We start from the raw sequence: 22717 nt of genomic DNA, 5'->3' as shown, positions 1-22717 counted from the left end.
CTAAAGCCTGTGATACTCGCAATTCGGCACCGTCTAACTGTAGATATTGTTTTTAAAGGATAGAAACAACTCTTGGTAGCATTTATGAATTGGCCCGAAGAGACCATATAAAAATCTAAGAACTTTCGGATCCTTTTCACACAATTAATGTAATATACCAAAAATATAAATAAAGATATAAAAATAATTAAAATTTAATATAATTAAATTATTTTAAGGAAAATAAATATTTTAGGGGATAATTTATCAGGAAATATGTTTATATAAATTTATAGAATTTTTCTAGATTTTATATGAGTATTTTATATTTTATAGGGATAAAAGGGTAAAAACAAAAATATGTTTAGAATATCTATTTAAAATGGGAGTTGATTGAATCAATTTTGTTAAGTTTAATTTCCTAAACCTAAGTTTTATTCCCTCCTCTCTCTCACCCGTCCGCGTTTTCTTCTTCCCTTACGCGTCCGCAGCGTTGCTCCGCCGCGCGGACCGACCAACGCTACCGCAACGCAAGTTGCCGGGTTGCGTCCGTCTCCTTTCCTCGACACTTCTGCCAGGTGTCATCCCAACTGTCCACACGTCCCATCGTCGGCGCACTGCCTCCACAGCCACCTCCCTTCCCTTTCGCTCCCCGTCGCATGCATTGGTCGCTTGTCCACGCAATGACGCTCACCCACCGGAGTCACTGCTCGAGTGCCTCCCACCCTCCTGCCTCGACACCACAGTCGGCCACCTGCAATCGTGAGCCTTCAAAGGAGAAGACGCGAGGAACCGCCGCAGACCACATCGTCGCAAGCCACTGCAGCGAGCCGCTGCTGCAAGTCGCCGACGTTGTGCCCATCTCTATTGCAACCCAACGTCAATCGCCAACCTCCCATGCCGCCGACCGCAAACTCGCCAAGAAGAAGAAGCCAAACTAGTTTGTGTAACGAATTAATTAAATCCAATTATGTTTTGATTTACTTTGTTATTTTGGATTTAATTAAGGTTAGGTTAAATTGATTAGGGTTGACTTAATGCATCAATGAATTGATTAATAATGAGAAGTTGATTGAAGGTTGATTAATTAAGATTGATTAATTAATAGATTGATTATTAATCAAGAGTATGAGATGATTGATCAACGCTATTTGATTAATTTAAATGATAAGCTAAATAGTTAATTAGGTTAATTTAAATGGTTGATTAATTGAGGTTACTTGATTAAATAAATAAAGTAATGCTTAATCGATTAAGAGTAGATTGATGAATTAATTAATGAATTGATTAGTAGATGATTAATTAATAAATAGGTTGATTAATGGGTCAATTCTTAGTATATCTTATATGTAGATTCGAGCTAGAGACATGATCTTAGACTTGAAGACATCAAGGGACATTCTACGTTGAGAGGTGAGTAGTTTTGATCATATTGCATGATTAGTTACTGTCATGTTTTGATGAGGTTGCAGTTACGCGTTTACTTTAAATCTATCCTATATTGCTCTTGAATTTAATATCTTATTGTTTGTCTTAATATGTTGACCTATTGTTGATAGCTATGCTGTTATGTTTGTTATTTGTGATTGTGTTTATATGTATGCACGATATTACCATACCATAGTGTAGGACATTGAATACTTTGCTAAGACCTCTTGGTAGATGATTTGAGTTTGTACTTATTGTCACGATGATCATACCAAAGTATAGGATATCGAGCATCTTGTTAAACCTATGTTTGTTATTTCATACCGTAGTATAAGATAGTGAGTATTCTACTAGACCCTTGTTATTTAGGCCTATGACTATACGCTAGTAAGGTTAGACCAAGGTGTGGCTATAGTGTTATATTGATGTGACTTCATTTTTTGCTTATCGACCGTTGGTATATCATAACGACCATTGTCTTCCATTCGTGGTTGAGAGAGTCGTTAGTGACCGTTCGTATATCCTAACGACCATTGTCTCTCATTCGTGGTTGAGAGAATCGTTAGTGACCGTTGGTATATCTTAATGACCATTGTCTCCCATTCATGGTTGAGAGTTGTTAGTAACCGTTGGTATATACTGTCGACTATTGTCTCCCATTCGTGGTTGAGAGAGTCGTCAGCGATTAGGATACATAGGACTGTATGTTTTGTTATACGTGTGTTATATGCTTGTTATGTGCTGAGTTTATGCAGGTGGTTTTGGATGTACGGTATGTAATCCCAATTTGTTAGTTATACTTGGTTGAGCAGGTTAGTGTAGTGTTATGTTATTAGTTATGCTTTTAATTAGCAGAGGATTATGTTGGGACACTTACGTTTGTTAGTAAGTACTTTATCTGAGACTGCATCCTTTGATTTCCTGTCAGTATATTATGCAAACAATATCTTCTTTTACAAGTGGTTGTACTCACTACCCTTTACTTTTCCCTTGACTTTCAAGTTAGTTGATAGAGGAGGCGTTGTGTCGCTCAGAGGTCCTGGCTGCCAATCCCGCTCGAGTTGGGTTTCCGTTGAGTTGCTTTATATTATTGTTCTTGTTGATTATGGTTGCAGTTTCTTTTTGTATCGGATTTTGAGAATGTCCACATATACATGTAGACATACACGCATCATCTTTAATGTGTTTATTGATTTTATATCGCATTGGAGTTTGTGTGGGCTTGAATTTGTTTGATATCGATTTTTCCTATATTGTCGCTAGGGGGTACCGTCTGATTTGGCGGACAAGTATACCCTCGGGGCATTCATTAGAATCATGACATCATCCCCATAAGCTAAATGAGATAATTTCATGGCACAACCAACTTAAAAAAACATTAGGGGATATTTAAAAAATAAATCATCCAAACCTCCTGACAGAAATTCCGCTGCTATAATAAGTAGTAAAGGGAATATGGGATCCCCTTGACAAAAACCCCTTTTGGAATGAAAAAATCTGAATAACTGTCCATTAATTCTTACCGAAAATCAGCAATCACCGATGCAACGTCTTATGATGTCAATAAACTTTTCAGAAAAAACAAAAGCGGTGAAAACCTTAAACAAAAAACTCCATTGAATTCTATTATATGCCTCGGTCATATCCAGTTTCAAAATTAAATTCCCTCCTCTAGCATGTTAATTCAACTTATGGTTGAACTCTTGTGCCAACAAAATATTATTTGATATTAGTCTTCTAGCTATAAAGTCACTCTGTGACTGAGAAATAATGTTATCCAGCATCAAGCTCAACAAGTTTGCCAACAACTTTGATATAACTTTATTAGAAACATTGCATAAGCTAATTGGCCTAGACTCGTGCCTACAATGGACATTATCAACTTTAGGAATAATCACAATAGTAGTTGCAACCATACCTTTAGGAAGAGAACCCCCTTGAAAAAAATCCAAGACAACTTGATACACATCTTCCTTGATAATATCCTAGCAGGCCACATAAAAAGCTACAGAAAAACCATTTGGACCAACTGCACTATCTTCACACATCTCCCATACCACTTGCTTTACCTCTTCAATAGATGGTAAAGCTAACAAAGCTTGATTCTCCATTGAACTCACTAACTGTGGCATAATATCCATACTCACAGGCACACCCAAATCCTCCCCTATCAGTAACTCTTCAAAAAACCGAGCCCCAGAAGCCTGAATAAGGTCATTACTCTCCAAGCAAACCCCTTCTTCCCAAATTCTAAATATTAGGCTAGTCATTCTCTTTTTCTGTACCAGATTGTGAAAAAATTTAGTGTTCCTTTCACCTTCCCCAATCCATTTCACAGCCACTTTTTGTTTCCAATACATTTCTTCCATATCCAACGTACAAAACAAAGAAGCTTAGCAGTTAACCATATGCATTTTATTCTCCATAGTAGGAAAAAGATCAAAAGCCTTTTCTGCCAACTCAAAAACCTCTTCAGCCTTCTTAACATTCTTAAAAATATTTCCAAATACCTCTACATTCCACCATTTCAAATGGGCCTTCAGTCTTTTGAGTTAATTTGAGGCTTCTGAAGGTCAAAACCAGAACACGGCAGCATCCAATTCAAATGTACTGTAAGGGAGAAATTATGGTGCTTGGTCCACATTTTCTGAAACCTGAATGAGGCCATTGGCAGATGGAAACTGGGGAAAGAAATAAATAAAGGACAATGATTCGAAGCCACCTTACTCAAATGCTCCACCCGTACCATATATTCCTTATCACTCCAAGATGGAGATACCAGGATTCTATCTAGCCACTTCCATACTTTACCATTTGTCCATGTAATCCTATCTCCCACAAAACCAACATCCAAAAGTCCAGCCAACATTAGAAAATTATTAAATTCATGTGTAGCACACTTGGCTAGAGAACCTGCCGAATGCTCATTAGGACCAATAATTGCATTAAAATCTCTTCCCATTGGCCAATATTCATCCATAACTGGCTTAACTGCTGATACATCATCCCATAATATCCTTCTATCAATTCTATTGCATTTCGCATATACCACAGTCACCATAATGGAGATGGGAAAAATAGGAGAGCAAAGTTTAAGATGCAAGAACTGAACATGATCCACTAACATAGTACAAGCTATATTATGATCATACAAAAACCAAATTTTGCCAGAACAATTTGAAATAGCACCATGAAGACCCAACCTTCTAGTGATAAAATTAGCGTCAAGAGAAATAAAGGGCTCCAAAATCCCCATGAAATTAATACGATGTAACTTCTTCAAATAAAGTAATCTCCTCATAGAAGCATTATTCCCCAGCCCCCCTTACATTCCATATCAAGCCTGACATTAAAAATTATAAGAGGAAGAAGTTTTTTGTACCGGAGATTTACTTCTAGTAACCATTCGGTGTAACCCCAGATGGTACATTAATAGAAGTTTTCAAAAGAGAGCCCTTTGGATTACAAACCAGTGGAAAAGATGAAGACCTTTGTGAATCCACTGCTTCTCCATAATCAGAATCATCCTCTTCCATGAAGGACTTGGACACTTCATTCCCTTCAAATTCATCCTGCATAGCTGAAAATGAAAAGTTTCCCCACTGCCCAGAATCTTGTATTCCTGCAAAACCAACAGGACCAGATTGTTTCTGTAAAGGAGGAACTCCACCCCCTGCTGGTACCTTCCGCCCTGGACTTGGCACAAACTGCACCTGCCTTTTTTGAACCTATACTGTCAGTTTAGAGACTGCAGGCACCTTCAAATCTGGTGCAATCTGATTTGGAGCTGAAACCAAACCCTGCACATTCTGATTTGTGGGCTGTATAGTTTGTTTTGTGACCTGCACAACCTGTTGTAAGACCTCCTGTTTTGAAAATCCAACTACAAATTTCCCCTTGTCCATCCTTGGTTCAACATTTAGTGCATTAGTTTGACTGTCAACATGAGCTGGAGCTAGGACAGCAGCCAGGTGAGCATCCAACTCATCTAATTTTTGTTCCTCTACTTCCAAATTCTGAAAACCCAAAGGCCCCAACTGACTTTGCCCAATCTTAGTATCAACATAACCATCTCCTCCGGGATACATTACATTTTCTGTCGGGTCAGACGGCCCCTCTAATTCACCCATATCTTCTTCCTCTAAAGTAGATAAGACGTGAAAGCTATTCCTACTTTCACTCCCCTTCTTGTCCACCATACCTTTCTCACTGGCTTCACCCTTCTTAATCCATACTTGTTTTCCCCCATCAGATTTGTTTAACATCTTTTCCCCTTCATCAGATTCAAAAGGCCCTGTTACCTCCTGTTTTCCAACAACATTTCTTCTATTTACACCAACACTCAAATCTTCACCATCATTACCATCCTTCTCAGATTTCCAGAAAGGCTTTGGCCTATTTCCATTAGCATAACATACATCCTCCAAGTACCCAAGATGAAAACATTGTGTGCAATATTTCGGAACTTTTCAAAGATCACGTTGCAATCTTGTTTCCTCTCCAATACCAATCCAGAATTCATCCACCATGGGTTTCACAAGATTGATTTCAACACACACCCGAGCCATGGATAGCCTTGAACCATCAGTAGTCGCCTCATCAAGTTTAATTGGCTTCCCCACAATCCGGGCAGCAGAAAACAAAGAATGTTTGTTGAACATATGAATAGGAAAATCCGGAAATTGAATCCAAACAGGAACCACAGAAGATTCAACCGAATAAGAAAAATTTGGGAACCATTTGAAAATCCAAAGGGGCATACCCCCAATAAACCAAATTCCACGAGTCCACACTCTTGCCATGCCCTCGCTTGAAGATAAATGCAGAAAGATATAGCCCGCGTGAAGAAACCGTACGTTATATAAACCAAAAATGTAAAATATCGGAAATGGGAGAATCACCGTGACAGAATATTCCGGAATTTTTAAAAAAATTCTGGGAATTTTTCGGACACCATATGACTTCGGTTACGGGGATGATTTGGGCTCGGGAAAGCCTGTTTTGGCTACTCATTTAAGCGAGGAGAAGTTTGATTTTTCTTTTATTCTTTCCTTTTCTTTTATTTATTTTCTTTCCTTCGTTTTCTCCACCTCCTCCCCGCGTGCCCGAGGCTTCGCCCGACACCATCTCTACCGTGCCCTAATCGCTCGAGGTAGTTCTTCATCTCCTCCTCTCCTCTCCCGAGCTTTTCCCCATCTCCTTTGCTCGTCTCTGCCCTAATCTCTTCACGCGATAGCCATCCCCGACACCGACTTCTCTTCCACCTCTTCTCTCCCGAGCCGCACACCGTCGGCCGCCTGTCCTCAGCAAAAGAGTGCGCCGCTGACTGCCTCCTCTGCCCAGGCGCTAACCTAGTTCTGCGGCTACCAACCCGATCGCTGGCAAGGGTCTTCTGCCAGAGGTTCGAGAGAGGGGCTAGCTTCACCCGAGCCCTTTTCCTTGTGCAACCGTGCCCTAGATATCTTTTGTCGGCTCCGATCAGTCGTCGCGACTACACAGCTTTGCCCTAGCCGGCTCTGGAAGGTAAGTGTTATATCCTATTCGTGATATAGGACTAGGTCTCCTTCTCTGTTCTTGATCCTCCTATTTCTTGGCTGAGGATTTAGGTCACGGGATTGGAGAAGAAGAGTGAGGTTCTATTCTGTGGAACTGAAATTCTGTTATGTAAGATTCCTTGATTCCGGCAGAAATATCATCCAGTAGCTAATCTTGGTCCAGCAGCAGTAAGGTAAGGGTTTTGGTGTATGGATTGAGTTGGCACGCTCTTGATACATGTTGTTTTAGGTATGAATTGTTACATACATAATTGGTTATGGAATGATTTAGGTACGTTTTAATACATGGTAAATTATAGTCATGTTTCGAATTTGATATTAGTTAGGTATGATCATTTTTGTTGTAGATGAATTATATTCGATGGTTAGTTGATTAGGGGTTTACCCTAATTTAGCCTTAAGGATTTTATTTGGCCATTCCTTTGAATGTTAGCTAAATAAAAGTATATATATTGGTGACACAGGACTTTGACGCGAGACGAGCCTCTCGACGTCGAATTTGGACCGGTTTGGACTTTTCTTTTGGAGGCGGGTACTTTGACTTTATGTCATTTGATATGCATAGTAATGTTTTTAACAAATAGCAATGATTGTATTTCTCATTTGCTTCGGTTGATCACTACCCGATCTGTTACATGCTTGTTTGTTTATTTGTTATGCACATCATGTTAGTCCTTATCTGATTATACATGCTTACAGGGGTAGTGACACAACCATGTTATATATTATGTTTAGGACCTAGGGTTTTTGATACCTTATCTGATCTGTGTACCTTTGATTTGATTCATTGTCCTATGGTACACATTTTATATTTATATATGGATATTGCTATACTGTTCAGGATATTGTCATGCTTAGTGTCATGCACCATTCGCATGATTGCATGTCGCGCGATAGTCTGCTCTATTATTGTTGAGCACATCGTCAGTTTCATCTCTGTCGGTGCTCTGTTGGTCCGCTCATGGGTAGCGTGACGCAACGTGGTAGCACGTCAGTTTTGCTCTTTCGGTGCTCCGTTGGTCCGCTCACGGGTAGTGTGACGCAGCGTGGTAGCACGTCAGGGATCCCTCCCCGTCATCGTGTACCGGGAGATGAGAGCATTGAGCTCCCCCAGTTATGATTTGGGGTAGGAGGATAGGTGTACTCCGACAGCATCCCGTCCACTCGGTCACTCATCAGGGGCAGTGACGGCAGAGTGCACGGTTGTCACAGCCCTACCCACTCGGTCTCACCATTGTGTGTGAGATGGCTGACTGGCGTCAGGGGTGACCATGACATTTGCATCATATGCATGCTGCATTTATTGCTTGTGTTTGCTGCATATATATGGGTGCATATGATTGACATGCATACAGGATTTATGACACTCTCGGTCTGACGACCCTATTGTACTTATACCCTGGTCCTGGTTAGTACAGTTTTCTCCTGCTTGTTTCAGTTGCATTTATCCTTCTTGTATCAGGAGACTGTACGCATGATTAATGCTGAATGTTATTTTCTTTATTATGCATATCAGTTGATACCCGCTGAGTGTTGGACTCACACCCTCCTCCGTTGCTATTTTCAGGTTGATGCTGTCCGGAGAGTTCCAGTCGCTAGTCCCCTGCAGTCCACGAGGACGTTGTTGGTCTTTTGGGTTTCTCCTTTATTAGACTTGTGTTGTTTTGATACATCTGGACTTGTATCAGTTTACTATATGGATATTGTCGATGACTTTCATTCGGATTTGTTTTACTGCATGTCTGCCTAGACGACAGAAGAGGTGAGTGGATTTATTCAGTCGGATTTGTGCTTTATGGGTGTAGTAGAGTAGGAAATATGTTTTGAGCTTTATGGGTGTAGTTGAGTAGGGTTGTTTTTGAGTCTTCTTACCATTGCTTTAGTTGCTCACTATTAAACTGCGTGGATGTTTGGATGTGTGATGTATATTATTATTGTTATGGTTCCGGCCGTGTTGGCCGATGTATATGTGGCCGAGAGGGCATTGTAGAAGTTTCAGATTGTCACCCGTTTCTTCGGACAGGGATAGATATTCCTTCTCTACTCTATGTTGGTCTTTAAGTACTACAAAATCGTATTGTTTTAAAAAATACTTCCATTCACTTTTTCCACATTGTGAAATCTCCCTCGAATTTTGGTGGATGAATGCTTGAATCGACCATCGTCTTATTACTTCAGTCGGTGGTTAGTCAGGCAGTTGGGTTCTAATACCAATTGTTGGTCTGCGTTAGGCCAGCTAGAGGAGGAGGGGGGGGGGGGGGATAACCTAAAAAAAAAGTTAGGAATCTCTTACTTTTTTTTTTTTACTTAGCAAGGATACAATATTAATTAAACAATCAAAAGAAACAAACATATAATAAGTAAGAGGACATAAGAATTACTTGGTTACAGCCTAGGTAGTTGTTAATCCAAGGCAAGTAAAAGTCCATTAGAAATTCTCCTTTGTTGAAGGAAGAGTAACCTCTTATAGACTTTAGAAGCTCACAAACTGGCTAGGAAATGATTACAATGATTGTTATTAAATTTTTAGCTCCAGAGGATTTTTTATAGCTTTTGGAAAAAAGTTACTATTATTTGGAGGCACTTCCAAGGTCATCCAAGACATCTCCAACGTGGATAAAGTTTTATCCACGTTCTAACGGTTAACCAACGGCTCTGACTAGTTGGAGATGCCTTCAATGTCGTTGGAGGCGCCTCAGACACTGAAATTTTGTAGATTTACTCTAGTACCTGAGGCGTCCTTAATAACAAATGAGGCGCCTCAGGTCTTTAAGATCAACCTCCAAGTTGATCTTTTTCGATCCTGCTCGCTTGGGTGATATTCCGATCGTCCGGAATTGGGCTCACCCGAACCTATTTTCAACATTCTTCGAATAGGCTTCCTCCCCGCCTTCTCGTTCCTCAAACGTCGTACATATCTTTTTTGTCCACCGGTGTACTCCTATGTAGCACATCGTCCTTCAGATGTGCTGAGCTCGTCAACTCACTTCCCGTGTCATCCTTATCGCTAGTCGCGTCTTTCGCTTAACTCCTGTGTTCCTAAACTTTTGCACATTTAGACATAAGATATTAAACATAATAAGATATAACTTAACTTAGTTGACCATATCAAAATTAATCCAAAATACTTACATTAAATTATTTCGAGAAAAAGTAATTGAAGGAGCAAAGGTATTGTCTTCTGTAAACTTAAGCATGAATATCAACCACATATTTTTTATCATCGAAAACCAAATACACATTCCCCTAATTGAGATTATCATTTTTTTTTTTTTTTTCTGTATCCATTTTTTATTATTATTATCGCCATTACGCGACTGCCCCTTATCTTTGAGAAAATTAACAACCTTACCACCGCCTTCCAAATATGCATACGGCCCACCGAACAAGTCCGTCGTGTCATCTGGAAATCATTTTTGCGACTGTTTTCCAATTGAAAAACATATTTTATAAGAAAAAGCCTAATTTAAATAATTTAATTTATAAAACTGTAGTTTGTTCTTTTTCAGAATCTAGGATTAAATTTTGGATTACACGAGCAGTTTGCTGTGGGCCAATCATCCTATCTGGCTCTTTACAATTCTAAAGTCGGCTGTGGCGGCGTAGTGCATGCAGCGAACGAGCCTCCTGCTCTCGCTACGTGTCAATAAGCAGGAGCAAGAGACGGACCCACGTCGCAAATACACGTATTTAGCAGCCTGCTCTCGCCCTTCGACGAGATCGCATTGGGAGCCCATTCGCAGACTCCTCGATGCATGATTTCTGAGCAAAGATCGACAGACTTAAGTGTGAGAGGGACGTCGTCGTCGTCGTCGCTTCATTCTCCCGGTCGGAAGCTGAAAAGAATGCACACAGCTTGAGGCACGCAGTCATGCATGTCTATGCATGCTCAAATTAGAGGAAGAAGTACTACTTAGGCATAGATATTTGTTCTTTCGTGAATGTTAAATTAACGGTCTTTATGTTAATAGTTGACAATCAAGAAGATCATGGTATTTGTTGATGAGATCAAAGCAATTCTATTGATTTGTTGATGGCAATCGATAAATTCAAATAATAAGTTTGGAAACAGATTTTATTTGGAAAAAAAAAAAAATTAAGCCCGATTTCGGACTTGTACGACATGATGAAGTGTATAGGTCCATTTATGGGCCCGGCCCGTGGAGAACCCAACTCGTATTAATAATAGGTGGCATCATCGATTACATACGCACACGCAGCACCACCAGCGGCGGCGGCGGCGGCGGCGACGACGAGCGACGGCGTTCTAGCGTATTCCTCTCTTTAGCCACCTGAGGAAGGGGTGAGATTTCTATTCACTTTCTCGATTTATTGCTTGCGTGGTTTGCTTGCTTGAAAAAGGGGGGGAAGTGATTTTGATCTCTCTCTCTGGTAGAAGTAAAGGGAGGCTAGCTTAATTGTTGTTGTTGTTGTTGTAAATTCTTAATGCGGTTATTCATGTCGATTTGCATAGAATTTATTCTTGCTGGATTCATGCTATTTCCTGGCCTCTTTTTTATCCATGTTGAAGTTTGTGGGTATTGAATGAGAATTCAAATTTGTATTTCATAGATCTCCCATCTCCGCCGAACACCTGAGAGATTTATCAAATCCGAATCGAATTTAGAGCTTGGTTCATGGATCTCTCTGGGAATACTATTACTCCATGATTGGTTTTGGATGATATTTTCATGTAATTTGTCGTTGATGTTTGGAGTTCTCTTTGTGATGTTAAATAACCAAGGCTATCATGGAATCCCTGAAATTTCTCGTAGGAAAGCAAAAATTTTAATTTTCGCCAATCAAAATAAACCTAAAAAGAAGAGGAAAAGTTAAATAAAATTCTTACATGAACAGATAAGTTGAACGATGGATTGAAAGATACTTTGAAATTGAGAGGAATAAGTCCCATATGGGTCATTTTGACTTTGTTAGTTGTGATGAAAAGATGAATGGGGCTGAGTAGATCAATTTTAGCATTTGTATGGAAAGTTAATTAAAACTTGTTGGATAATAGATTATTCACCCTTTCTCTCTTGCTCTCTCTCTCTCTCTCTCTCTCTATATATATATATATGCACGAGGGGAGGACGAAGTGAGTAGGATGGAAGAGGGAGGAAGTGTCGTCGATGGGTAGGAGTGGGTTCTAGGAGAAGAGTGGAGCCTAAACTTTGGTAGAAACAGGAGCTGGAAGGCAACCTAGCATTGAACAGATGCTGAAGTTGTGATATTGAAATCACACAACTCAAAGAAAAGATCAATGTGGCACTCCAAGCGCATCTAAATCTACAATTATTTGAAATCAGTTCATGACACAACTTAGAGAATAATTTCTCTTTCATCATTCTCATTTGTTTTCCCATGGTTACTATACATCTCTTGCCAATCTACCATCCCACACAAAATCACCTGTATGCCTTAGGCATGCATTCTCTGCCAACTCCATTCAACCACATAAAGAAACTTATGTTCCTTAACCTTTAGATGAGAAATGTTGCAGTGAATAACTTTTTAAGCTTGGTGAGATTCTTCAGGTTGAACAAATGCATTCAATTTCTGAACAAAGGCTTTTTTCTTGGTTCTGAATGTCAGGTTATCATTTTCCGTGTCAATTTTGTTTAGCTTTAGGTTGTGTTCTTATGTAATGGCTATGCTTGATATTTCTTGATAACAAGCATTTGTCAAAACCTAGTTCTTTGTAATACCTTATCAAACAATATTTGGTAGAGACATGTTAATAATGCAACAATTGATCGGGGACATGCTTCCGCCCTAGGTCCTGTCTCCTGTGATCCGTTTGGTTGAATTCTTGTCATAAATCAAACCAAATTATTGGTTTTCTGAACTTCTACTCTAAATCAAAACTATGTAAGGTATTCACTTCAATAGCTGATCTTATTCACTGCAGCATTTCAGAGATTAGAACAAGCTTCTTAACTGCAAAGCCTTAGATTAAGTTGGGTAACACTATTAAATCAATCTAGAGATTGAGTAGAGCTGTCTTATAACACTTTATTTTTTCTATTGCTTCCTTATGTTGGGAACATTTGAGTGGAATTTCTAGGTTATTCAATCTTTTTAATTGTTAGTGTGGCTAAACAAGCTAAGAAGCAGGAACTAGTAGCTGAAGGTATAATCTCTGCATTTTACGGCTATGCCTTCCCATTAAATTACATGGTGGCCAAATTGCAAGGTCAATATTGTTGTGTTGTGTTGTGTTAGAATTTTGATCTTCGGCCAGAAAAGTACAAGTTGCTACCATTCCATGTCACATTTAGTAGGCTTCTGCATACTTCAAATCAGTGTTAATCTTTAATTCTCTTCCACTTAGCTCATTTATCTCACAATTGAGAATTGGATCTTGGGAAATAACTGGCACATCTATTTCATCATTTTAAAAGGAATAAATACAGGATAATTATTCTAAAAAGAAACTAAGAAATAGAAATGATCCCTAAACTAGAAGTAAATCTCATAACCATAGGAGAATAAATAGGTCTGTACAGAAATTCTAATAACAACAACAAATTACAATCCATTGATCTGAGCTCTCCTATCAACATACTGAGTCATCTGGGGCATCGCCCACTTTCCAACACATAACAATAAAAAGTATTGAATTAAAATTTTAAAACAAATGGGTTACCAAAGTATATCAAAGATGTTGATTAATAATTAGAGCTTAATAATGCCAAAATGATTTTCATGTATCTGAGAATACTAGTTTTTGTAGCATCCTATTGAGATAATTCTATAATTTTTTAAAATTCATGTTAAATAATGCTCTTAAAACATTTATATATTTCCATGAATATATCGTTTTTAATCAATGTAAGTTGGTATTGATTTCTCTATTGGAACTTGGAACTTGGAACTACAGAAGCCATAGAATAAGATATTGATATTTCTGTGCTTCTTCGTGTCCTTATTACTAGTGTTTTCCCTCCTCTCATATGAAGACAATATTGTATCAACTATTGATACCGGTGATACAGTAATGTTTACCATCGCTAACATACAAACCAGTCCAATTGAGACATATGTTTGAACTTGATTTGTGCCCCTCGATTCTCCTGGTTTTAACGATTTTTTTTTTTTTTTTGATTTCAGAACAGTCAGATGGGAATAATAACAAGCAGCTTGCCTTTCTTACTGGGAACAGGTTGCGGCATTTACATTGCCCAAAATTACAACGTCCCCAATGTGAAGGAGCTGGTCAATACATGGGTTTACAAGGCGAAGGGATGGGAAGACAAATACAGGAAGAGGGATAGAGATTAGCCGTAATGTCTTTCTTTTCGGTATCGTTGTTGTTGTGCCAATTCACATGCACAACAATATCTTACGTGTAGGGATTCTTGAGTATGATTTCACGTTTTTGTGAATAACAAAATTTTGTCACTTGGAGTACAAGTTTTTCTTCATATTTTTGTATAATTTTTGAGCTTTGGCATACTATCTTGGGCAAATACTCGGATTCGGACCTGCTTAGGAAGAATTTTGAGTTTATCTGTTCAAAATGACCCATGAAAGCTCTCTCTTTTTCGTTGGACTAATGATTCGACAATAAGACACTACTCTTTTCAACTTAAACATTAAACAAACATAAAATATAAAAGCGATAGAACATGCCAGGAATGTATTCAAATGAATGATAGAAGTTAAGGTGTTTGCGTAGTAACTTAACACGACAGAGCATGTTTATTAAACATTAATCTTTCAATATTGGCAGAGCATGACACTACAAATATAACAAAATGGTCCAGATTGTCAAGCATAGGAGGAGGATAACATCACCATGTACCAACTCCGTAGAATATAAAGTTCACGAGATATATTATCTATTGCATTAAAAATAAACAATAGAGTTAATTACGAGCATCCAGATTGCTAAATCCCAACTGAATAAATTTAAAGCGCAACAGTCTCCAACAATGAAACGTATGGATATACAACCATCGTTTCCAAACCAAGCATCAGGATATTAAATTGCATCACTTCCACTTCTTGAAAAACTTGTGCTTGCCTCCGAACATGCCATGCTTCCCCATAAATTTCCCATGCTTGAACTTGCCGTAGTGCTTGTGGTGCTTGAACTTTCCATGGTGGCCGAATCCGTGGGGATACATCCCTTGCCCATGATGCCCATGTGACAAATGGTGCACGCCATAGGCAGCTGCTGCTGCTGCTGCTCCACCGGCCAGCAATGCCCCCGTGTGGTTGGATCCATGTCCTCCTGTATCCAGAATATGCCCACAGGTAAACACCATGTCACCTATAAACTTGGTATGTGAATGTTGGTCATCAAGAATGGGACTCACCGTGGTGTGGAGCTGATGGACCAGGATATCCAGCCGGTGGATATCCGGAAGGCGGATATCCAGCTGGGGGATATCCTGATGGCGGGTATCCGGCAGGCGGATATCCCGATGGAGGATAGCCATGGCCTTGAGGATATCCCTGAGGTGGATACCCTTGTGGTGGGTATGCACCAGGTGGTGGTGGGTATGCACCAGGTGGTGGTGGATATGCCCCTGGAGGAGGAGGGTAGCCTCCAGGGTAGTATCCTTGCCCACCAATAGTGTGTGCTAAGTTTGAAAATAAACCCTTGTCTGATTCATCATGCTTATCTTTTCCACCTCCCATGTTCAATCTTCACTACAAAAGGGAAAAATATATATATAACTTTGTTGTCAGTGATTTCCAAGAAAGTTCTTACCAATTAGGATAAATATTATATGAAACACTGAAGATAAAACAGTGCAAAATCAATGTAGACTCCAAACAGAGACCAATTTACTTGTGTGAGAGAAGCATGTTCAAAAGCACCATCACCATCATTATCATCAAGCCATGTCGGTTTACAACTATTTGGGATCACCTGATTGATCTTAGCTGTTCAATGAGACACACTGTATTCAATCGCTTAAACTACTTCCATGGTAAGAATTCTCTTTGTTCTATCTATCCCCTAACTATCCAATTCAATTAGTGAAACTGGAGAATATTTTTATCATGTTTGAGGGGGTGCTTGTTTGGGAGGTTTGGAATGGGAATGGAATGAAACCTGTGCTTGGTTTGGGGAAATGAAGGTGGGACCCACGGATTCATTCCTCTAAATAGAGGAATGGGCCATTCCCCACTAATATGAGGGGTATGGGTATTATTCCCATTTCATTAATATTTGCAATCAATCCCATATCCTTTCCTATTCCCTTACCCGAACCAAGTGAATATAATTTTTTTTATCCCGTCTACGAAATGTTATAAACGAAAAGCATTTGCAATAAACACAAAGCTAACGTAGAATTACACATCACTTGCAAGAAGAGGCGCACTATAAAGATGATCAGATAATTAACATCATATGAGGACGATATTGAGCCTTTTGAGCATTAGTTCAACAACAAAACATAACGCATACCTAACAGAAATTCAGGATCAGCTATTCAGCTACAAGAATCAAAGTCCCATGCAAAGAGATTTTGTTTATAATCATCTAAGCCGTTGATTTAGCATTATCTTACCAAACTTAAAAAGTGGTAAGAACTTGAAACAAATTCTACACAGATTAGATTGTTTATATTCTGCACTAGCTTAAGATTTACAATCCAACTGTGCAAAACTCAAAAATCTTGAATATTACTCCTGAAATGAATCACTTCCAATCTATCCCATTCCCCCTATTGTATTCATTACATTCATATGATACTATTACATATCAAAATTACACTAAGACAATAAAAAATAATAGCAATAGAGAGGCAAACCCAAACTAAAAGGATACTATTCACCAGGACAAAGTATTGAAGGAGTTAAACAGAAAATCAAACAAAAAGGAAGGGTCAACAATTCGTATGGATGATGAGCAGTCTTTCATCAGCAGTATTCAGTAAGGCTTGGCAAATATATTTCCAGATTCTAACCCATATCCTAATAATTAAATAGATTGAAAGAGACATAAAACAATAAACTATAAAGAGATAAACATCAAGATAATTTTAGTTAAAATTGGCACTCGTTTTCAAGCTTTATTTGGGCCACTTGCAAGTCGTAGCGAAAGGTAATAGCATTGGTCACCAAAACAATACAAGTGATCCTACCAAACCCATTATCCGGTCTCTCATTGCTTGCTACCCATTCAACTTCAACAAAACAGAAGCAAAAAATAAAAAATAAAAAAATCACATTTTTATGATGAGAAGGAAAACGGTTTGCATCTAGAGATAAATCAAAGAAGGGAAAAAGGCATCGGCTTTCGAGTGGCAAGCTAGAGGACGACGAGATATAGATTCGTCTAGGGCTCGGCAGATTTCAATCTTTGAAAATAGATTTTCTCATCAAAATCAAACTTTTGGAATACCAGTCATGATCTAAGAACTAAATAACAGAAAAAAACCCTAATGTCACGATCTCGAAAATCAGATCATCGCGGAACAAATACAGAGTTTAATCCAATAGAAGCAACAAGAAGCGAGAAACCTAACAGGCTATTTCTGACGATACGATACCGATCGGCTACCTAAGTTTTCTCCTCGCTTATCAGAGAAAATGGATCAACCCGCTGTGCTAAGATATAGAAGAACAAGAGGAATCGATGGAGACGAAAGAGGCACCGCCATTATTTTTTGGTAACGCGCACTCGACGCGTACTCGCTAAGAACTTCCATGAACGGCACTCTACATTTCACCCTCATCTGAGTGACCCAACGCGCGGGACCGACGAGGAAAGAGAGGTAACCCTGCGGGTAGAAATAAAGCGAGTTCAATTAGTAAACCTTTTGGCTCGCCACGCGTAACGTCGAGACGAAGCAAACATATCCAAATATCATCGTTATCGTCGTTATTATTATTATTATCTTCGGGACAAAGAAAAACAATTATTGGATAAAAAACAAAAAAAAATAAAAAAAACACTGTATTTTTTTGAAATAATTAAAAGAATATTTTTTTATTTATTATCAAAATACTATTTCATTTCCGTATATTTTTATTTTTCGTAACCGTTATAAAATAAATGCTCCAATTCTAACCCATATAATCATATTTGTTATAATACGAATAATTCATCAGTTATGATTTCGGTTATAAAATAAAAAAATATTTGTAATTACTATTGCTAACTATTATATTGTCATGGCGAATATTATATTACGGCAGTCCAGATCCTGGATCATAATCTTTGATCCGCTTTTGAATAAGAGATTATTTATAAATGAGATTTTATAGATCCTATTTGTATAACAGATTGAATCCATAGAATTCTACTTATGAATGAGCTAGTCCATTTTCTGGACCATATTTTATGGTCCAGAGGATCCGTGCTCATGTTACGACAATTAGAAAATCATATCGTTATATAACTATGTATAGGATCATAGAAGATACAATTATAGAGGAGATAAATACCTCCTCCGTGTGCTAGTCACTATTCCAAAGACTAGTAGTCGTCCGTAATTTACCTCCTCCGTATTGACCTTGGGACGGGTTTATGGAGACGCTGGGGGCGAGTATATTCACCTTTTGCTACAATAGATGATACAATTATGGTCCCCTCGGGACGGTCTAGTAGCTAGCACATGAGGTGTTGCCACCATGAGGTCTAGGGTTTGAATATCGACAAAGCCGAAGTAAATGTCTCCCTTATGTGCTAGGCACTATTTCAAATGCTAGTAGTCGTCCATGATTTACCTCCTTCGTGTTGGCTTTGGGACAGGTTGGCGGCAGCGTTGGGGGCAAGTGTATTCACATTTTGATATAATTGTGTGAGGTCTTGGGTCAAAATTTTACGGTATGTCTTATTTCATACCTTGCCCATTTATACTAATGGTTAGTAGTCGTCCGTAATTTATCTTCTCCGCGTTGGCCTAGAGACGGGTTGGCGAAGGCGCTGGGGGCAAATGTATTCATCTTTTGATATAATTGTGTGAGGTCTTGGGTCAAAATTTTACAATATGTCTTCTTTCATACCTTGGCCATTTATACTAATGGCTAGTAGTCATCCGTAACTTATCTCCTCCGTGTTGACCTAAAGACGAGTTGGCGGATGCGCTGGGGACGAGCGTATTCACCTTTTGATACAATTGTGTGAGGTCTTGGGTCAAAATTTTACGGTATGTCTTCTTTCATATCTTGCCCATTTACACTAATTATTAGTAGTCATTCGTAATTTATTTCTTCCGTGATTCACTAATCACCTTTTACCCAGTTAATTAATTATTAACTTTTTTTTTATATAGATGATACAATTGTGCCTCAGTATGGTTGAGTTGGGTGAATTAGTAGATATTACTGCACTGGGTAAGGTCAGTGGCCAATCATAGATTGCATTTTTTTACCACAAGAGATGATATAATTGTAACTCGATTACTATGAATTTCTAAGAATTTTTTCTCAAATATGACGTATAATCATGAGCTTCTATATTATCTGAGATAATTGTAAATATTTTCTAATTCATACTAACTATAGATGAAAATTGTTTATATAATTAAATCAATCGTCCCAAATTTAATGTTACCATATTCATCTTTTACAGAGGATCTAATTGTGCCACGAAACATCCTAGGGAACAATCCTAGTGGAATAAAGTTTATCCTATCTAAGGAGACTTTGCTTGATTTCTATTTCCCTTTTAAATACATAGAGCCATGCCAACGCATCACCTTTAAGTCTTTTAACCACAGTAGAAGATATAATTATATAGCAACTACAAAATTATAACAGATACTATAATAAAAAATTTAAAAAATATTTTTAAAAATAAAAATGGACAGACTAATGGGATACTATCATATAATAAATAAAAAGTACATCTATTTAATTTGTATCCATTATTATTCCTTTCAACCACAAATATTTATTAATTTTCCTTTAATCAAAAAATAAAAACACAAAAATTGGTGCCCAAGCGTTCCATTTGAAATGAATGCTTAGCTGTTGAAGCGTTCCTGCTTATCTGTAACGTCTTGATTGATCCTGTTGTTCATGCATTACTTTCCAGGAAAAGAACTCCTCATCAACTATTTATTTATTTATTTTTCTCTTCAGGAATCGCCTTAGATTAGATTTGTACTTTGATAGAAAAAATACATATCCCGAATTACGCGAAAGAAAATAAATTACGAAATAATCGACCTTCACATAATTAATGTTTTCCTAATTGATCTCTGTCCCATGCTAATTACATTCGCACTTGGACTGTGCACAAGTAAATAAAATAAAATTGCCGAGTAAACAGTCATTAACATTCCTGCAGAAGTCACCAGCTAACAGTCAGAAAATTAATAATTGAAGGCTGATGAGGGAATTATATGCGATTGTACCACCAAACAAACATGAATGCTTCCTTCAATGCATGAACTACAATCCAAAACGTCTGCTCTGTTTTCTTGCCCTCATCGTCCTCAATTTAGCACAGTGTACGAACCATTACACCCGTTCAACCTTACTATTTGCCTGTTTCGATGCGATCCTCTCCAGGCCAACTCAACCCGTCACACTGATCCTGACTCAGATTTTGAAAGATTATAAGTTCATCGAAAGAAGCAACTACAAGTTAAATTGATATTGGCACACACTCACTCGTCTCCCAAAGCAACAAGATTAGACAAACGACTGAAACCTGAACAAACCGACTCTGCCTCTGTTTTTTCTTGTTTCTTTTAACCTACAATCCAGCGTCCTGCTTCCTTCACCTTTGGTCCAGCCCTGTTCTACTCCATCAATTCATCTTCTTCCTTCTTTTGGACGGTCATCAGCAATATTTTGCTTTTTTTTTTTTAAAAAAAAAAAAACAGAAATCGAGCTCTGAAATTACTGTGGTAACAGGGAATCCGATGGTGGAGCAGGAGATGGCCAGAACTGGGCGTGCTTCACCTTGGAGATGCTGCTGAGGACTCCCAGTGGCGTCACGTCGCCCACGACCGTCACCTTCTTGGACGCGAAATCGATCTCGAATGATGTCACTCCTAATCACGAAGCCAAAACGAGTAAATGGAGATTAAACTTCGAGAACTGAGATCATGCATTAGCTTAATTTGGGTTGATCGATCGGAATCATTCACCTGCCATCTTGGAAATGTGCTTCCTCACCTTCCCTTCACACCCCTTGCAGTGCAATGACACTCTCAGCGCCACAACCTGACGTGAATCCAAATTAATGGATGGAAAAAATCAGTTAATTCCTCGTTTGGAGCTTAAAAGATCGGATTTTGTCGCGTAAATTTTTGTTTTTTTTTTCAGAAAAAAAAAGAATCTCAACTTGGGACAGTAGCGAACCTGGTTTTGCCTTTTAGTGGCGGCGGCGGCGGCGGCGGCGGAAACAGAGCAGGCGTTAAATCCAACCGGTTCGCTCATCAGCGCTCTCAGCGTCGGCGGGTCTAGCGACACCAAGGGAGCCAAATCCTTCTCTGTTTCCTCCAAGTAGGCGTCGCCGTCGATGGTGACGCCGTCCTCCTCCTCCTCCTCGTCGCCGCCGAGCAGGTACCGCGCTGACCCCGGGACGCTGACCGTGCCGCCGCGCGGTCTCTCCGAGCTCTTGAGCCGGACTGTCTTGGACCTCAACGGCACCTGGGACACGGACGCAACAGCGGTGGACTTGGGCCGCCGGCGTGGGTCGCGGAGGTGGAGCGTGTGCCGGTCGAGGGCTCGGCTGCCGCCGCCGGTAGGCTGAACCGTGGACCGAAGGTCGATGCTGGTGCAGATGGCGGCGGAGGCAGGGGAAACGCAGGAGAAGTTGACACCTCCGCCGCCGCCTTTCTTGTCCTTGAAGAGCAGGGAAGCCATGGCTGGTGGCGGCGCTCACACAAGTCCAAAGCAAAGAGGAAGACGTAGCCAAAGGATGAAGACTTCTCTTCCTATATATTCGTCAATTTTCAATATTTTTTTTTCTTACTTTATTATTTTTTTTAGCTCACGAATTTTAATTATTTTTCAGCTATATATAGGCCTTAAAAAACATTTTCCCCTCCTATAATTAATATTCTCTCCTAATCCACTTAAAATGCTCCACAATTTTATATTCTAATAGTCGTTACGTGACGGGATCTACATCGATAAACATAACAAGTATACATTCTTTTTTATTTTTCTACAATATCCATTTTACCAGCTTACTTCCCCCTTGGTCATGTTCCACCAGTCTTAATTTCAATTTAATGCTGCTTGGACTGTTCAAGGGACACAACCCCAGAAGAGAACATATGATTGAGGAGCAACAGCAAGCTGTCAAAGTTTAACTAGTCCTAAAATTTAAACACTGGATTTTCATATGATATCAGGCCTAGATTTCACAGCAGAATCCAATGGCTTTTTTCTTCTTTGTTTTTCTGATAGAACAAAATAGTTACTGGACTGCATATGCCTGCTTTTCTAATGCACCATCAAGAACAAGATCATGCATGCTCTGTGCAGAGATTCATAGTGACTCTTCGGTCACTCAGAATATATTCCAAGGAACTGCTGAGAACAATGATATTCCTGCTCCACTTATACTGCGATGAAGAGGGAAGAAGAAATTGATGAAGACAGTGGGTGGCCTTTCTCCTCCATTATCTGAGAATTTTGGTCCATCATTCTCAAGGAATCAGATGCCTCTCCTTTCCCTTCCCCATCATCAGATTCTTGTCCCAAATAATTCAGGGAGCTATGAGACTATTTTCGCCTGGAAAAGAGAAATTACAAGGGAAATTTTACAGATGCATCGAATGGAAGAAAATCTAGGCAAGACACTGAGCTTGTGAACTCAAAATGTC

General features: G+C 39.1%; 3 protein-coding genes across 5 annotated transcripts; 1 reads left to right on the top strand and 2 right to left on the bottom strand.

The window, feature by feature from the left end:
• Nucleotides 1-11167: 11167 nt before the first annotated feature.
• Nucleotides 11168-14372, top strand: LOC122003628. The gene is made up of 2 exons (XM_042558708.1): nt 11168-11265; nt 14073-14372. Exon 2 carries the CDS (start codon nt 14082-14084, stop codon nt 14241-14243), a length of 162 nt encoding a protein of 53 aa, XP_042414642.1. The 5' UTR covers nt 11168-11265; nt 14073-14081; the 3' UTR covers nt 14244-14372.
• A 402-nt stretch (nt 14373-14774) lies between these two features.
• Nucleotides 14775-17633, bottom strand: LOC122005486 (glycine-rich protein A3-like). Of its 3 annotated transcripts, none has more exons than XM_042560521.1 (3): nt 17485-17633; nt 15284-15620; nt 14775-15198 (listed from the first exon to the last, which is right to left on the bottom strand). In XM_042560521.1, exons 2-3 carry the CDS (start codon nt 15606-15608, stop codon nt 14957-14959), a joined length of 567 nt encoding a protein of 188 aa, XP_042416455.1. In that variant the 5' UTR covers nt 15609-15620; nt 17485-17633; the 3' UTR covers nt 14775-14956. The 3 variants fall into 3 exon arrangements, with proteins under 3 accessions (XP_042416455.1, XP_042416453.1, XP_042416454.1); XM_042560519.1 differs by having other exon boundaries at nt 17450-17601; XM_042560520.1 differs by having other exon boundaries at nt 17445-17598.
• Nucleotides 17634-20325: 2692 nt separating this feature from the next.
• LOC122005485 (protein SODIUM POTASSIUM ROOT DEFECTIVE 2-like) lies at nt 20326-21813 on the bottom strand. The gene is made up of 3 exons (XM_042560518.1): nt 21243-21813; nt 21029-21104; nt 20326-20932 (listed from the first exon to the last, which is right to left on the bottom strand). Exons 1-3 carry the CDS (start codon nt 21747-21749, stop codon nt 20778-20780), a joined length of 738 nt encoding a protein of 245 aa, XP_042416452.1. The 5' UTR covers nt 21750-21813; the 3' UTR covers nt 20326-20777.
• Nucleotides 21814-22717: the final 904 nt, after the last annotated feature.

The sequence above is a fragment of the Zingiber officinale genome, chromosome 7B, assembly GCF_018446385.1.
Source record: "Zingiber officinale cultivar Zhangliang chromosome 7B, Zo_v1.1, whole genome shotgun sequence".
In the NCBI taxonomy this organism is placed as follows: domain Eukaryota; kingdom Viridiplantae; phylum Streptophyta; class Magnoliopsida; order Zingiberales; family Zingiberaceae; genus Zingiber; species Zingiber officinale.
Note: the sequence above shows the minus strand (reverse complement) of the source record. Positions and strands in the feature narration are given on the sequence as shown.